This window comes from Aulostomus chinensis, chromosome 22, assembly GCF_037954235.1.
Source record: "Aulostomus chinensis isolate RoL2024-O1b breed Wild chromosome 22, RoL_Achi_v1.0, whole genome shotgun sequence".
Classification (NCBI taxonomy): Eukaryota; Metazoa; Chordata; class Actinopteri; order Syngnathiformes; family Aulostomidae; genus Aulostomus; species Aulostomus chinensis.
Genome location: NC_141341.1, coordinates 2,609,058 through 2,627,026, shown reverse-complemented (window position 1 = coordinate 2,627,026; position 17,969 = coordinate 2,609,058). Strand labels below are relative to the sequence as shown.

At 47.2% G+C, this 17,969-nt stretch overlaps 2 protein-coding genes and 1 pseudogene across 3 annotated transcripts; 1 reads left to right on the top strand and 2 right to left on the bottom strand.

Moving 5' to 3' along the window:
• Positions 1 to 283: 283 nt before the first annotated feature.
• On the bottom strand, positions 284 to 3,565 carry LOC147240324 (uncharacterized; annotated as a pseudogene). Its single transcript, XR_015111376.1, has 2 exons — positions 2,977 to 3,565; positions 284 to 1,460 (listed from the first exon to the last, which is right to left on the bottom strand). The product of XR_015111376.1 is annotated as an uncharacterized LOC147240324 (transcript).
• A 921-nt stretch (positions 3,566 to 4,486) lies between these two features.
• On the top strand, positions 4,487 to 7,010 carry LOC147240323 (uncharacterized). The gene is made up of 2 exons (XM_086193420.1): positions 4,487 to 4,820; positions 5,493 to 7,010. Exons 1-2 carry the CDS (start codon positions 4,535 to 4,537, stop codon positions 6,530 to 6,532), a joined length of 1,326 nt encoding a protein of 441 aa, XP_086049546.1. The 5' UTR covers positions 4,487 to 4,534; the 3' UTR covers positions 6,533 to 7,010.
• A 3,614-nt stretch (positions 7,011 to 10,624) lies between these two features.
• On the bottom strand, positions 10,625 to 17,718 carry LOC147240322 (uncharacterized). Its single transcript, XM_086193553.1, has 5 exons — positions 17,568 to 17,718; positions 12,786 to 12,946; positions 12,231 to 12,326; positions 11,950 to 12,117; positions 10,625 to 11,626 (listed from the first exon to the last, which is right to left on the bottom strand). The coding sequence occupies exons 1-5, from the start codon at positions 17,602 to 17,604 to the stop codon at positions 11,456 to 11,458; spliced, it is 633 nt and encodes a 210-aa protein (XP_086049679.1). The 5' UTR covers positions 17,605 to 17,718; the 3' UTR covers positions 10,625 to 11,455.
• Between the last annotated feature and the right edge of the window lie 251 nt (positions 17,719 to 17,969).

Sequence of the window (17,969 nt, the reverse complement as noted above, 5' to 3'; positions counted from 1 at the left end):
ATCGGGAATATTTCACCAAAATGATTAGCATCTCATGCATGTGGTCAACTGTCTGATATCACAAGTGGCAGTTACAGTTGTTGGTGGAATGTGTGTGTGTGTGTGTGTGTGTGTGTGTTCAGTTGATGAGAATTGATTTGTGTTGAAGAAACGGAAAAGCAGTTCAGTAGCTTGAGTATTTATTGACAGCCCTGCAGCTCAATTTACTGCTGCTGTTCTCACAGCACATTTGTGTATTTTAATGTGGTACCGCCGAGTGAATCTTTGGTCACATATACTGCAGCTAAATGGTTTCTCCCCGGTGTGGGTTCTCGTGTGTGACTTCATATTTCCCTTGTCTGAGAATCTTTGCCCACAAACGAAGCAAATAAATGGTTTCTCACCAGTGTGTGTTCTCATGTGTATTGTCAGCTTTGTTTTTAGTGTGAACTGTTTAGCACAAATTAAGCAGATATAAGGTTTCTCCCCCGTATGTGTTCTCATGTGTCTCGTCAACGATCCCTTTTCTGAGAATCTCTGACCACAGACTGAGCAGATATAAGGTTTTTCCCCAGTGTGCGTTCGCATGTGTCTTGTCAGTTGTCCATTTTGTGAGAATCTTTTGTCACAACATGAGCAAAAAAAAGGTTTCTCCCCAGTGTGTGTTCTCATGTGTCTCGTCAGTTGTCCATTTTCAGAGAAACTTTTACCACAACATGAGCACATGAAAGGTTTCTCCCCGGTGTGTGTTTTCATGTGCGACTTCATAATCCTTTTTTCTGTGAATCTTTGGCCACAAACAAAACAGACAAATGGTTTCTCTCCCGTGTGCGTTCCCATGTGGCTTTCCATATTTCCCTGCTGGAAGAGCCTGTTACCATGTTGTAAACAACCTGACTGTTCCTCTCCTGTGTGGATTTCCTTGTGTTCATTGAGATTTTCTTTGGAACCGAGTGATTTCCCACCTCCAAAGTAGGTATTTGAGTTTTCTTCAGGAATAGAGTTAAAACCTGCCTTTGTGACACTGATTATTTTGTTCGGGTCTTCAATCATAAAACAGACTGATGTCTCACCCTCAGTATCAGGCTGTAAAAGTGAGTCTGGGTCCAGGTTGCTGGCTGGTTCTGGTCCTCCACAGTGGTCTCCATCAGCTTCTGTCTTCAGGTGGAGGGTGGAGCTGCTGCTTAGAGGCTCCACCTCTCTGCTCTCCTCAGCTGGACTCTGATGAAGCTGAGAGGACTGAGGTTTCTCTTCATCATCTTCACTCTTCACAGGGACAGGAGGGAATGGCAACTTGCTGATATCAGCCTCCTCCAGCCCTTGAAGCTGCTCTCCCTCCTGACTGGTCCAGAGTTCCTCCTGCTCTTCTTTGATGTGGGGGGGCTCCGGCTGCTCGTGCTCCACCCTGGAGCTCCACTCCTGCTGCTCAGGGGGAACCTCTTCTTGACTCCCCAGCAGCTGCGGTACATCTGCAGGAATCACTGGAACACAGAGGAACACAAGAGGGAAATTGTTGCAGAAACTGTTACTTATTTTTAAGTACAGCTACAAACAATGAGTGTGTCGTCATCATTAATTCAAAGCAAACACGACCAATTATTAATTATTACTTGATTAAGTAACCTCATAGATCCAGTTTCAGATATGAATAAATGTCGTGCTGGCAGGAGTCGAGTCGGTCTGGATTCTCTTCGGACTCACAGCTCCTCCGCCGGACGGTGGTGGACCCTCAGCTTTTGTGTTAGCATGTTGGTAGCAATGCTAGCATAACAATGACAATGACGGCGTTTGTGTAGGAGCTTCAGTACACCTGTAAGTCTCCTCTGATGCTCGATTGCATTTGATATAGAAATAAACATCAGGTGTGCACACACCTGACAGCCTCCCGCGGTACCTTGTAAACAATCCCGAACAAAACCAGATGTTAGCCAACTGAAGGTCTGTCTCTCAGCCACAGGGGCCAGTGGCACTAGGAGGAGGTGGATCGTGTCTAGTTCTTGGGCAAGGCAGGAGGAGCAGGCCACCAGGTGATCATCACTCATCAGGTCCATCCAAAAGGGGGTGTCAGGTTCACATTATTGAGGTTCAGGTTCTTTTTGTTCCAGTGGCAGGTTCTAGGACGCTCCCTTCACGCTGGCTGTTGCCCCGGATGTCATTTTTTTTTAGAGTCAGAATCTCATTTTCAGCTGCAGAGCTATGAGGTGGGACAGTGAGTGATGTCATCCACATCAACACCACATGACAACACGGCCAGCTGGAAACAGGCTCGGTGGATGAGAGGTCAGTAAACCGTGACGCTTTCTGCCTCGACGCCGTAGTTCTGCACGTGAGGGACGTTCAGTGGATGGCAGCGTTGAAACCTACTTGACAGCTTCAATCAACCACGACTGGGCAAAACCCATCGGAAGCGGGGACTCAAACTGCACAGAGACACTCACAAGCCTACGCAGGGTCACTTTGAATCAAGAATGTTGCCTGTTGAAACATGCAGAGATGTTGCTCCTGACTGTTGTCTTCTGTGGCTGTGTTATCGACCCACGCACAAACACAAATCTGTTTATTTCATGAAGCGACCAAAGGAACGTCAGGCCTCAGCTGCTCGCTAACCGAGGCCACAGCGTTACTGAACCCGTCCACTCAGACGGACCTTTTCATACTAAGAAATCTCAACGGTCCAAGGGTGCTGGGACATGTGGCAGAGCCTTCAGCTGATGTGATTTTGATAAAAACCTACAGCTCCCATGAGCCCTTGCCGGCGGTGCCTGACGTCAGGCTCGCGGGAGTTGTTTTCATCTGCGGCCGAGAAACAGTTGTTGTATGAACTCACATCCAGATGTTTGTCTGTTCGACAGCCCCGCGCTGACGTTCACACGCATGACGGAGAGAAAAACCTGAGTCAAGAGTTGGAGCTGAGAGAAAGCTGGATGCTAGCTAGCCCTGCTAGCCCATGCTAGCTAGCATTAGCATGTTCTCCCCGGTCCGGTGTGCGGGACCGACCTGCTCTGTGCAGCCTGACTTCGGTCTTCAGCACGGCATCCAGCAGCCTCCTCTGGCGGCAGATCTCCCGCTCTGACCGCTCAACTCTGTCTTCGTACTCCGCCACGGTTTCCTCCAGCAGGGCGACGATCTGCTCCGCAGCCGCCGTTAGCCGCTCGGTGAGCAGCGCTCTCAGCACCGGGACTTCAGCCGCTTCTTCTCCTTTTTGCAGCTGCAGCAGGAAGTCTTCAGCTGCGGCGAGGATCCGCTCATGGACCGACACCCGCAGCAGCTGCACGGCGCACATGGTGACGCTCCTCTACACTTTCAGCCCTGCAGAGAACTGAAGGAGCCAGGAGGGAGGCGGAGGCGAACACACACACACGCCGAGGTCCGCGGTGACCACAGGAAGCAGTGGAAGAGCAGCGACCCCTGCTGAACGGGAGGAACGACCATCCCGGCTCAGGTTCTTCTATTGTCATGAACTATTTCACTGTTCTTAAAAACAACAACTACTGCGATATTTCAGCTGATCCAAGACTCTGCAGCTGATTTTTTTTTTAAACCAGAACCAGACAGGAATAAAAAGAAGACAAACACTTTATCCCACGCTGGGGAAATTCACATAGAGCAACATGTGCAGAGAAGAAAGGTTAACATCAGTTAAAAAATATTCACGAAGTAAGAAAAAAACAAAACAAATAACACTGACATTAGAGAACACATCGGTCCAGTTTGAGCTGCACTGCTTTTGCCTCTGGTGATGTTTAGAACAGACATTCAGCTCATTCCTCTCATCCAAAGCAGAGAAGGGAGCCCATGAGAAACCTGCCCTCTGCATCACCTCGGAGCTGTTCACCAACTCAAGGTTCCCACCTACAAAACGAAGAAGCTTTGGGTCCCAGCTTCAGTCAATTAGGCCCCAAAACTATGGAACGCGATACCCGTAGGTGTCCGGGGAGCTCGCTGGAGAGTTTCAGCACAAAAGTCGGCTTTGCGTTTGCCCTCTGCTGCACTTTTGTTCCTTCAGCCTGTTGAAAGTATTTTACTCCTTTTAACGTTCTTATTGTGATTGGATCCACCACAGTATGGTTTGAGTTCTAGTCTGACTCTCTTCTCCGTGTTCTCTTTGGTATGATTTTAATTTCCGTTCAGCCTGATATGAATGTTCTTGTCTGTGCTGTGAAGCGAGACAGAGTTTATTCTCATGAGAGAGTCAACAAGACGTCCTTAGTTTATGTGGTAGTGACGCAAAAAAACGAGGTTACTGACGACATGTTCGCATTGATATTCATTATTTACTGATAGATTATGATATTCAGCTGCTGGCGAGAGCACCTGCTGCTGCTGCTGCTGAGCCGGGATGGACGTTCTCCTCCCGTCCAGCGGAGGTCGCTGCTTCTCTCCGCTTCCTGTGGTCGCCACGGACTTCGTGGTGTGTGTGTGTGTGTGTGTGTGTGTGTGTGTGTGTGTGTGTGTGTGTGTGTGTGTGTGTGTGTGTTCGCCTCCTCCTCCGCCTCCGCCTCCCTCCTGGCTCCTTCAGTTCTCTGCAGGGCTGAAAGTGTAGAGGAGCGTCACCATGTGTGCCGTGCAGCTGCTGCGGGTGTCGGTCCATGAGCGGATCCTCGCCGCAGCTGAAGACTTCCTGCTGCAGCTGCAAAAAGGAGAAGAAGCGGCTGAAGTCCCGGTGCTGAGAGCGCTGCTCACCGAGCGGCTAACGGCGGCTGCGGAGCAGATCGTCGCCCTGCTGGAGGAAACCGTGGCGGAGTACGAAGACAGAGTTGAGCGGTCAGAGCGGGAGATCTGCCGCCAGAGGAGGCTGCTGGATGCCGTGCTGAAGCCCGAAGTCAGGCTGCACAGAGCAGGTCGGTCCCGCACACTGGGGAGAACATGCTAATGCTAGCTAGCAGGGCTAGCTAGCATCCAACTTTCTCTCAGCTCCAAAACTTTTCTCCACGATCTGTGTGAATGTGCGCCAAACGGAAACGCGGGACTCTAAAGCAGCCAAACATCAGGATCGAAAGTCCATCAGGCAATCATTACTCTGTTCGTGGTTATTGACTACAACTCCCATGATCCTGTTGCGAGGTACAACTAGCAAAGCCTCACGGGACGAGGCATTCTTGGCTTGGCGCCTCTCACCTCTTTAAGAGGAATCTTCTTGTTACCCAGCTTGATTATTGAATGTTAGACATCTGAAACTATGAGTGACGCGTTTTGCGCTGCAGCTGCATTTCCAACATCTGTAGCTGGACCACGTTCTGAGTTCTGAAGCCACAGAACATGAGGGAACGGAACTACAGACACCGATGAACAGCAGAAGAAATCACAGCGATACAGACGGTCTCCAAATAAAGTCAACGACGAGTCATTTCCATTCTTGACATTTCTTTTTTTCATAGAGGTGGAGGAGTGTTGGCCAACTGATCAGTTATTGGTTTTCAAGAACACACAGAAATGCACATCGACATCATTGTCAGCTGAAAAAAATGTCTGTCCTGCAACATCTTCCCATCCTGTGTTCCTCTGTGTTCCAGTGATTCCTGCAGATGTGCAGCAGCTGCTGGGGAGTCAAGAAGAGGTTCCCCCTGAGCAGCAGGAGTGGAGCTCCAGGGTGGAGCAGGAGCAGCCAGAGCCCCCCCTCATTAAAGAGGAGCAGGAGGAACTCTGGACCAGTCAGGAGGGAGAGCAGCTTCAAGGGCTGGAGGAGGCTGATATCAGCAAGTTGCCATTCCCTCCTGTCCCTGTGAAGAGTGAAGATGATGAAGAGAAACCTCAGTCCTCTCAGCTTCATCAGAGTCCAGCTGAGGAGAGCAGAGAGGTGGAGCCTCTAAGCAGCAGCTCCACCCACCACCTGAAGACAGAAGCTGATGGAGACCACTGTGGAGGACCAGAACCAGCCAGCAACCTGGACCCAGACTCACTTTTACAGCCTGATACTGAGGGTGAGATGTCAGACTCTTCTGAACCTGAGACCGATGACAGTTTTGATGACTGGATCAAACCCAGCCAGACTCAGTCGGGTTTAAAGTCTATGGGAAGTACAGACGTCTTTGCGAGTGATAAAAGATATCACAGTGGTAAAAAATCTGCTATCTGCTCCGCCAAAATGTGTCTGAATAAGCCCAAGGAAATCCACAACAGAGTGCAGCCTTATTCCTGCCCAGATTGTGGTCAAAGATTCACATTAATGAAAAATATGAAGATACACATGAGAATACACACGGGGGAGAAACTTTTCAGTTGTGCAGTGTGTGGGGAAAGGCGCGCAAAAAAGCACAATATGATGGAACACATGAGAACACACACGAAGGAGAAACCATTTATCTGTTCAGTTTGTGGGCAAAGGTTCTCACATGTGGGAAATATGAGGAGACACATGAGAACGCACACTGGGGAGAAACCTTACGTTTGCTCAGTTTGTGGTCACAGATTCTCAGATAAGGGAACCCTGACAAGGCACATGAGAACACACACCGGGGAAAAACCTTACACTTGCTCAGTTTGTGGTAAACGGTTCTCTTTAATTGGAAATATGAGGTCACACATGAGAACTCACGCTGAAAGACACACCTAAGAACACACTGTGGAGAAACCGTTCAGGTTTTTAAGTCTCAGACACACCAAGCTGGTGGTTTGCCTCCATTGTGCCATCGCTGAGTGTCTGAATGTCTCTCTTCTACGAGGGGAGTGTTGGGGCCAGAGATAAGAAAAAATGACAGGCGAAAGGTTTGTTTTTCATTTCACGCTTGAGAAAAATGGTCAAAATGTTGAGGAATAAAAGCCTAAATGTTCAGAATGCAGTCGCAGGCAAGTTTTCTGTTGCATCCTTCCCTTCCTGGAAAAAGTGGAACTGCTCAGAATAAAGTCTAGCTATTGCAATGTTTTTTCTCCCATTTCCAGAATAAAGATGAACTTTTGAGAAGAAACTTGACATTTTGAGGTAAACTTCAGCCTTTTGAGACTGCGTGAAACAGCGCATGTGACTGCCTCTGCACAATGCCCACTGTTCCATTTGGTTGGTGTGCATCCAGAGAGGACGACACAGTGAGTGGCTTTGATCTTCAGACCCCAAGAGCCACGGTAACAGAGTGCAGGTGTATTCCATTCTGCTGTGATTGGATGGCTTTGCCACAGGGTCAGAATTTAGTCACCGTCCTGTCAGAATGAGATCAAAGTCAGGATGTTGAGTGGCAGTGATCAGTGAGATCAATGACCCATCCAAACCAATGGTGTCATATAACTGCCCCACACAGAGATAAATGAAGTGTGTTCTGAATCTGAAACTGAAAGGAGTTTATGTAAAACAAGGGGCAATCAATTTAGTACAAGTCAGTTTGATTTGTGCTTTTATTTGTGCTTTTATTTGTGTTTTATTTGAAGAACCAAATCACAACAAATAGACCATGGAGAGGAATTCCAGGGATTTGGTTCCATGTGGATTAAGTAGCCTTATGGAGTGTATTACCAGAACAGTATTACTTGCAGAACCCTCAGAAATGTTTCCCTTTATAGTGCAGCACTTGACCAAGATTGCTGAATTCAGTCAATCAGCTGGTTGTCCATCCACATCGCCAGGGCAGGTGCCCCTTAGCCCAGACTGGGATTTGGCAACAGAGGGTGGATTAAATGAATCGGATGAAGGTCTGATTGAACTGGAGGCAGAAAGGCTCACCTCAAGCATTCTGGAGAGGACAGTCATCAATCAATCAATCTTTTAATTCAGACTCAGGTCTATTAGATAAGACAAACAAATGATGCAACAATGCAAACATAGGACAATATGAAAAAAAGACAGTCAAACCAGTGTTTCCACATCGTGGACTGGTATCTCACCGCACTGACGACTGGGTTGGTCAACATCATTATGACGGCATCACAAGAGCTGTTCAGGCGACGTATCAATTTGAACATCGATCGTCACGAAGGAGCATGAAAAGTGATGACTTGTGCTTTACTAGAAAGTTCCCTTGCACTGCGCCATCTCGGTTTCCCAGCAGAATACGCAGACAATCGTTCTACGCAACCTGTAATTTGCGGATACTGGCCTTCTTAAAATGAATCCATAAAGGCGCAGTGTAAGCAGGGGTACAGTAAACCCTAAAAAGACACACCCTCACCCTCTCTGAACACCAGGGAAACCTTCTGGTCAACAAATTAGCCTGCATGTGTAAAATGCGACGCTGTCTGTTCATACCCTCATCATCCGTCATGTCGTCAGTGACGATGCGTCCTGGATATTTCGCTTTGGAGCGAGATGGAAGCGCCTGTCCTGACAGGTAAAAGGGTGGAAAAGTGAGGTCCTTATCCCCCTTTTACTCTCGTGGTCCTAACAGAACTCTTCTTCGCACTATAATTCACAGCAAATTTCACACCATGAACAGAACACGTGTTAAGAAGCTCTTGAAACCCAGCACTGCTCGGTGAGACAATTGCCAGGTCATCGGCACACATGAAATGATGAAGAAGCTCATTACCAGCCATCCAGCCTGTTTTACAGCTTCTGAACTGGTCTGAGAGATCATTCATGTCGACATTGAAGAGGTCCGGGGAGAAAAGCCCCCCCTGTCGAACACCATTACTTCTAGAGTGACCCCTACAGCATTTCCCCATTTGATCTGCATGCTCTGTTTAGAGTACCAGAAAGATAGAATCCTGACGGAAATGTCAGGGACTCCTCTCTGATGTAATTTTGAAAACAATGTCGAATGATTTCTGCGGTCAAATGCCTTCGATGCATCTATGAAACCAATGAATACAGTGGAGTTCTGTCTTCTGCAGTTTTCCACCATCTCCTTGAGTGCATGTACACATAAATCAGTCCTATGTTGAGCCTGAAAACCAAACTGGTTGTCAGAAGTGCATAAATATACAGACAATCTGTCAAGTAACATTTTCTCCTAAACCTTCGACAGCACACTGGCTCGAGCAATCGGCCGATAATTATCCATACTCCCCACCCTGCCCACTTCGTCCTTGATGATGGGCGCCAAGGTAAGGGACAACATGGAGTCCAGTAAAATACCATGACACATGAAACTTGTAAAACAAAGAGCAAGAAGTACCGCTACCCTCGGGCTTGCTAATTTGATCTGGACCACATGCCGTATGATCAGCCAACTCTGAGATGGCTTGAAAAAGTTCCTTAGCAGTAATTTGCACAGTGTCAGAATTGACAATCTCACCGACGATGTCGGGGTCACTCTTCGCGCAATGAAATCAAGCAGCGTCACGATTCCTCCACATTGCAGCTGTGTCACCACAACCAGAAACCCCCTCCACGGAGCTGGAGAAGAATGAGGTGTCAGTGTCCAAAGCTCTCACCTCCTCCCAGAAACCAGTCACATCATTCACAAGGAGCTTTTCTGCCACAGAATCCGCTCTGATTCGTTGTGCATGCTTATTAACATCACGAATTGCATATTTATAACTGGAGTGAGTGGACTTTTATAATCAAGAGCAGGCCCTTCTCTGGGCCCTCCTGCATGGACCCCAGGCCCTAAAGGCATCCTTAGCTTCAGCATGATGATGAGCCACACACTTGCTCCATCCTGGCTTTACCCTTGGTTTTGTATCAGCAAAGGTGTAGCGTGGTATGCCAGCCTCATACGTCCCACAATATGGTCATGCAACGCACAAATATCCTCACGGTGAGAGCGTTCAACACATCAGAGCATAAAATAACATCAACAGGCAAATACACTTTATTCAACAGGGTATCAGGTCTTCCATAATATTCTCATTTGTAAGTTCAGACCAGTCTAGTTTAATTTTGCGAGTACCTTTCACCTCCTGAGGTAGCGTGGGAAGACTGTCAAAATAGATGTTGTGATGTCACGGGCATCAGCAGTACGAGTACAGTGGTCAAGCCATGACGTTGTGTGCCAGGCCTCGCTAGCAGAAGTGAAGCTGCCTGCCGGGAGTAACTTTGGAGAGGATAAAAAGAAATTATTATCGTCTCAAAATTGTAATCAAAGTTCGGCAAATGAGGACCTTTTGTCTGATGCGTCAAGTCACCCGCAACATGGACACTGGTGGTGTGATTCTCAGAAATAAAAGAGTTGATGAAGGCAAGCCTGTCCAGGTATTCACCCTCACTTTCTAGTGACTCATCAGGTGAGTCCACATTAAGAACAGTCGACTCCTCGTCACCGACATTGAGTTTCCACAGCGGAAACTCTGCTGTTAGTATCAGCAGTCATCGTGTGTGCAGTGTCATATTCAGCAAAAGGTGCTGGCACTGAGTCCCATCCTCCAGTGGAGTTGTTTGCTGGTGGTTATCAGGAGTAGATGATGCTTCAACTGAATCATGGGGTCAAATGTGGACACATCCCCACTGGTTATAAATATTTATATGGCGACAAATTTGAAAAAAACAAAACAAAACAATATTCCTCACTGTGCATGATTTTCATTTTTGTTTTCAATTGAAATGTGCATCATAATCTCCGGAGTACAGATCCTCCCACTCCGACCCATCATGAAGAACTGTCATTTACTAAAATGGTAGCTTTACAAATTTTTACTAGTTTCGAATGTGTGTCACAAGGACAAAAATCATGCATTTTCCCCATTTCCCCCCCCCCATGGAGGGATGGATGCAATAAAAAAAAGTATGTCATATTTTTCCAGTTCAGTGATTAAACTGATTGACAGTTGCTTGGTCAAATGCCAAGAAAGCTTTTGAAACAAGGCGTTATTAAGTTGACAGCTTCTGCAGTGCTGATCTGATGTACCATAGATTCACAGTCTTCTGCAAACCGTTAGCAAAGGAAAATTTAAAAAAAAAAAGCGCTGTGACTTCATTTAAAGACACAAGATGTCGTTCGTGTGAAGTTACTAATAAAGACCAATAGGGGGCAGCGGTGTTGAGAAGCGTCTTTATGATCAATCCTCCATCAGCTGTGGAGATTTCAGCCTGAAGTGACCTCAGTCTCAACAACTCAACAAGATCTTCGTGTGTCAAATGTCATACATTTGATTCAGTGTGAAATTTTTATTAAACAAACTTACAAAAACAAAAGGTACAAAAGCATAAATATTAAAGTCACTGGGGTATGACAATAGTTATTATTCATATTATTAAATATTACATAAGAAACATAGGAAACAAACTGAGATGCCTGCATCTCCAACTAAACACCATATAAAAAGCTCATAAATAGCATCCTAAATAGATCAACAAAAACAACAGTACAAAAATATGAATCGTTCATTGCTGTCGTGGCGCCTGTGCGTCAGCACCGGCAGGCACTGTGAGTGTAAACCCTCCTGAGAGGGGGAGGGTTTAAGACTACACGTCAAGTATCAAATACATTCTTTTTAACGTCCGTGGCGTGCTAATGTGAGGCCTGCAGTCTAAACACGCCCACCGCACCCAGACCTGTTTCACTCATATGACGCTAGCTAGCTGATGCCACATTGTTCACAATCTGTATCTAAAATTCCAAGTCGAAGCTCGGAGTGGTCAGGGTGGGCAGCCGAAGGGGCGCCTGGGCCCTCAGTGTTTGGGGCAGTTGGATAATTTCTGGAGAGACAGGAGCACTCGTTTTGTCCAGCTGCAGAAAACTTTCAAGTGTTCCGAGATCTCGACGGAAAACTGGAGAACATCAAAGGCCGTGGATGCGACGGGAAGGGAGGGGGATGGCGCCTGAGGGACGTCCCGACTGACCTGCGGACAACGAGAGAGAACAACATTCAACACCTGGAGGGGATTTTTCTGGGATTGAAACGGTGTCTTATTTTTGATCCAAGATGCACGCAGATGATACTCAGTCCTAACGACCAGAACGAACTACACCTTAAAGGAAGGCAAATATGTACATCTTCGTGTAAACCAGCTTGCTGTGTTTGTAACATGGCAGTCATAAATCCACTGTGAAATTATTTTTGCGTTCACGACTCCCACTTTGTACCCCTGATCTGCTCTTTCTTGTCTGATTAATTTCTATTTTGGGCTTTTGGGGAAAGTGCCGGCGGAGTGATGGATGTCACCTGGTGAAGGGAGGCGTTGATGAGGCCCGACAGATGCTGGAGGAGAGCACTGGCGCCCTCTGCTGTCTGTGTGGGCAAACTGACGTTCTCTTTGGCTGTCTTCAGCCAATCAACATGCAGCTTAAAGGACTCGGCGTACAGAAGCATCTGGGAGAGAGTCTCGTTCACCTGTTGGGAACATAAACAGAAAAACAGACCAAAAAAAAAAAGATATGTGAAACTGGACCAGACAGAGATTGAAGAAACAAACAAAAACAAGTATTTATTCCTGAAACTCTGACCTTCAACGTGTTGAAACTCCCAGCGCTGTGATGGATGGTGGGAAGGTCCTGGAGTCTCTTCTCCTCGGAAATCATTTCTATGAGTTTGTCGTCCGTCTGCAGGAAGAAGAACGAGAGAGTTTAACAGCAAAACTCCTGAGTAAAAGAAACTAAATCTACTGGTGATCATTTCTTCATCAGCTAATTGTCTGGAGTGGTGTAAATCAACAATTATTTCAATTATTTAAAATGCTACTTACACTTAAATTGATGATTTTGAATTCATATAAAACTGTTTGTTCAATATTCATGTTGACTATGACAAAAAAACACCTTTTTTTACTACAAATCTATTCGTCGATGGGAAGCTGATGAGGAATCATTCTCTGAACGTGTCAGGATCAGCGTTAGAGGACAAACAGCCGATGGGAGCTTTAGGTTTTGGGACGATGGATAAATGAGAGAGAACAACAGGCAGGAGGTCGGACCCTGGGTCGGACCCATGGTCGGACCCTGGGTCGGACCCTGGGTCGGACCCTGGGTCGGACCCTGGGTCGGACAGTCCTCGGAACTCACCAGATGATGGAGGTTCTTAGAGATGTTCATCAGCATGTTCGCATCAGACCTCATGGACCGGAACCTGTGACAGAGCGCGTGGGCGGGTCGGGACGACGAAAGGACAAACAGCTCTGCCAATAGCAGCAGGTAGAGCAGGAAAGGGGTGGAGTCACTGAGCACTGCAATGGAAGGAGAGGATACAAAGGTGAGGACTGGAGCGCTCTTGGCTTTTGAGGTTCCTTCATGCGTCAGCCTGTGCTGAGCTCTCACTGCTGCTCTCACCAACTTTTCACTGTGGTGAGACAGGATCGTGTGTAACAGAACACATCCACTGATCCCACGGCGGGGAATTCACAACCCTAACCTCCCACCTCCCACCTCCCATTTTCACAAGTACGTTACTCTTACTTGCTGTAGGTGGCGCTACGACTTGGGGGACCCGTTTCAGACATGAAGTTCACGTGGAGTCCATTTACTACGGTTTCCGGTTCTATAACTAAACATCCAACATGGCCGCCTCCCCATTGTAACACTGATGACATCACCAGGTTTTTAACCTTTGAACCCCTGCAGAGCCCTCGCAGCTGAGCCGGTCCTGAGTTATTCTGGGTATGAACCTGACCTCCAGAACCCTTAAGTTCTTGATGTGTTTCTGACCACATTTGATCTGCTGGACCCACCAGAAGGGAAACATCCCAGCGTGAAATCCCATCTAAAAACCCTGCTCCCACTCATCTGTCCTCAAGTGTAATGGTGTCGTCCTTGGCCCAGGCTCCGCCCCTCTGCTGTATTTGGTGAACAACCTTAATAAAATAACGGCGTTTGTAGAGCTTAGCATCTCCCTTCGCCAGTGACCAGCTCCAAACCTGCTTGGTTCCTGGCTCCACTCCTCCATCACTCTCTGCTGTGAGTTGTGAGGAGTGTGTCGGTGTTGGGTCAGGCATCAGGAATGAGAGGTATGCTGTGGGTTTTTCCAGCCTGAACTGGGCCTCCTGGTGGAAAAAGGAGCTGGCGCAGCGCTCTGACTCAGATTAATCTCTCTGTGGTGACATCATTGGGCCGCCGCCGCCGCCGCCGCCGCCTGAGGCTGCAGAGAGAAAACCTCCACTTTCTCACGAGTGTCTGACACTTTCACTACCACCAGGGCTTTATGGCTTTCATTGAGGTCAAAGGTCAAGAGGAAAATCCCAACCACACGGGAAACACAGTGAATGCAATGAGCCATGAAGTGGTAGTGGTTCTATTATTGAGTGTAGATGTTCTTTTGTAATGCTCCTCTTTTGGTTCGATCTGCTTTTAGGTGTTTTGTAAATTACGCTTTAAATTCAACACTTCAAATATTTTACTGTATTAAAAGAGAGAGACAGGGAAGCAACTCAGATAACGATAGATTAAATACTCACTGCTATAAAATAGGCCAAGATAACTACAGATAAACAGGAAGTCCATTCAAAGTGATCCAGATTGTTTCCTTTTTGAAGTGTAAATTGACATCAGTTGTTTTGTACGTTTGCTCACGTGAGAATCCCTCCAGTGGGAGAACGGTGATCAGGAACGCATTAAACTCGCTCTCTCGCTGGAAGACTGCCATCAAAAATTAAGAGTAAATAGTTGCAAGATGTTTTGTTTTGTTTTTTTCTGCACGAATCCTTGTCACTTCCTGTCGTTGTGGGTTAGAGGTCCAGCTGCTGCGTTCACTGGATCAAGCACAGGAAACTCCAGTGTTTTTGTGCAGCGCCTGACTCAGCAGAAACTGGGCACGAATTAGAGCGGAAGCAGAGCAAGTGTGTGTTGATGCTGCGTGCGTGACGAAGCCGACCGGTGCTGACGAAACAACCTGCTCGGCTGATCAAAGAGGGCCGATTCTCTCTTCTGCCTCTTAGGCACTTTTCCTGTGAGCTGTAATGCTGCTGCAGCTCTTTGCGCTGCCAAGTAGGTGAGTGTACACGAGAGCCGCTGCCGCTGGTTGCCGCTCCGGCACCGTGATGTTCTCGACGGTAATTTTCCAGCAGCATCACAACGCCTCTGTGTCCATATCTGAGTGGCAACATCTGTTTATGGCCATTTCAAGCCTGAGAAGGAGCAGAAAAGAGAGAAACCTCTGGTGCAGATGGACGCTAACTGACACCACCTCACCTGAACTCAGCTGTCTGCTTTGTCAGTGCTGTCAGACCGGCGAGACGCTGTCAGGTACTGGCGGTGAGTCAAAGTCTGACTCACGGTGAGAAAAGACGTCTGTGGAGGCCCCTGACAGCAGAACGGATCAATAAGGTCATCATCAACGCTGCGTCAAAGTGATTTCGCTCCCTGTCCCGTTAATTCTAGCCGTGTGTAAAATCTGAGTAGACGTCGGCACATCTGTGACATCATCACTGGCTGAGCCACACGCGTACTGAACATATCTGAACACACTGACAAGTTGCTGCTCGTGTCAAAATCCTGACTGGGACAAATTCCTGCCTTGATTCTGATTCTCGCGTTCTTCCCGTCTACATTTTGAGGTATCAAGAAATGAAGATTACATTATACCCCCCCACACACCACACACACACACACACACACACACACACACACACACACACACACCACCACCACCACCACCACTGTCAGGAGGAGATGGAAAGATGGTGCATTTTGTTATGGAATGATATTTCCCACATGTTTCTCATCATCTGCTTCCACCGGGGAACTCCTTGAGGAATGTGTGTGGTTTGTCTGGAGGCTTGTCTGACTCCTACGAATGTGTGGGACAGGAGCGACGGGACAGTAACTTCAGGAAAAAATACATGAATTTATATATAAAAACAAGACTGGTGTTGGGATATAGAAACGGAGATACACTCAAAGCAACACAGATGAATCCTGAGTTGATGTCCGCCGTACGGAGGTGCAGCACAATAACAAGCCTCTCTGTTTCCAGAGCAGCTCGGAGCCTTCACTCTCACATCTCCTCTTTCCTCATGTATCATTAACAAGCTCGACACAGATAGCATGACATCACTCCAGGGAGGGACCGCTCAGCTCTTGGTAACTGGAATTAATCCTTAATCTGTCTGCTTTTTCCTCTAATCCACAGAACCTGACACCTCGAAATGGAACGTGGCCAATCAAGTCAATCAGTGTTCACAACCACAGAAACAAACAACATTTGACCGCTAACTTGATGGCGTCAGCAGTTTTTGTCGTTTCCACTTGCAGCTACAGTACCAAGGTTGACCACCAGGGACACCGGCGCGGTGTCAGTGACCTGGTGACCTCCACATATTCTAGCTCTCAGGATGACTGTGCAAACTACATTACAGTAAGAGAGCTGATGATGTGGAATGATGACATCATTGTCTGCCTGCCAGACTTCATGTGTTACACCGGTCTCAAATACACACACACACACACACACACACACACACACTTGTACCTACTCACTGAATAGTGCCATGTAATATCATCATCATCATCATCATCATCATCAACTGTGATTTATGAGTTGACTGGCGTGGGACAGACGTCACTAGTTTTACCTTCCGCAGCCCCAAAGTGGCGAGAACTCACAGCAACGGCGGGAGGAGAAATGTAACCGCGCATCAGAGTCAGAACAAAATGAATCAACGCCACACGTCCGACTCAAAGCCCCCATTTCCTCCTCTGTCAAAAAAGCTGCTAGCGGTGTTTTTCTGCGATTGGGGAACAGGTTTAATCAGGTCACATGACTCTGCATGTTCTCCAGCATCATTCAGAAAGAGCACAAGGCGTAACCGTACTGAAACATGGCCGCTGCCCTGCTGCTTGTTCCGGTGCATTGGTGACATAAAAAAAGAGAAACTGAGAGGAACCTCTTCAGCTTCTCGCAACGGGGAGTCTGTCAGCGTTTTACCTGCACATCCACAGGTGCATAATTCATTAAACTGTGCGTACATTCACCAAAAACTTGCTGTTGGTGCGGCAATTGTCCCTCACACACACACACACACACACACACACACACACACACACACACACACACACACACACACACACACACGCACTTTTATTTTCTCTTTCTGTATCACACCATTTAAAAAATAATAATAAAATCAGGGTTGTCTCAAAGGTCTTCTAGGTGGCCCACATGTCGGTGACAGGTGGCAGAAGAAAATAACTCCCCTCAGAATCCTGAACGCACACCGGCTCAGGCCGACTTCACAATGCAAGTGTGCGTTACATTTACCACAATGACACAAATACGTATGGAGGGGTTTTTGGGAGCTTCCAAGTTGCTCTAAACATGTTGTAGCAACGTCGAGCATACAGAGACTCCAGCAACGCCGATTCTAGAGCGACTGGTCGACTGCACACAAGGTTAGAACAAAAAAAGGCACACAACAAACGCTGTTATTGAGGTACGATTCCTATAGAGTCGCATTTCAGCCCAGCGCTAGGATTTACCTGCAAGTAGACATGTGTGTGTGTGTGTGTGTGTGTGTGTGTGTGTGTGTGTGTGTGTGTGAGTGTGTGTAAGTCATTAACCAAGTGACAAGATAAGAAATTATTAATTACCACCATCAAAACCCACAGCCAATCAGAGCTCCAGCTGGTCGAACGCTGATGTGTTGTTTGTGGCCATCAAGTGTAAGAGCGAGAGACGGTAAAGTTCAACAGTGCGGCTCAACCACAACACTTACTCATTCATTCACTCATTCATTCACGGATTTACTCACTTACTCACAAAAAAGTAAGAGCTAAACACACACACACACACACACACACACACACACACACACACACAAACAAGATAATCTTTAAAAGTTTTTTAAACAAACTTACATTTCATCTTTGTGCTGCCGCCGTAGTAAACTAACATCCACAGTCCAGTGTGTGTGTGTGTGTGTGTACGTGCGTGTGTGCGCGTGTGAGTGTGTGTATACAGTCAATGTGTTTGAGGACAAATGTAAAAGTTCCCCTTTATAGCATAGAGTATGACACATCACCTGAGTCATCAGCCATCGTCGCCATTCAGCATCGACGCCCACGCTGCCCCCCCCAACACACACTAAACCCTCCTCTGAAAAAGATTGTGATGTCTTTGTTTGTCGAGTTGACTCTGAAATCAAATAAATCATAAATAAAATGATGAGCAAGAAAATTGAGCAATCCTGCCCTCCACCCAACCCCTCCCCCCCCCCCCCCCCCTTCCCCTTTCGGATGCTGACATCACCTCCTCTTTTG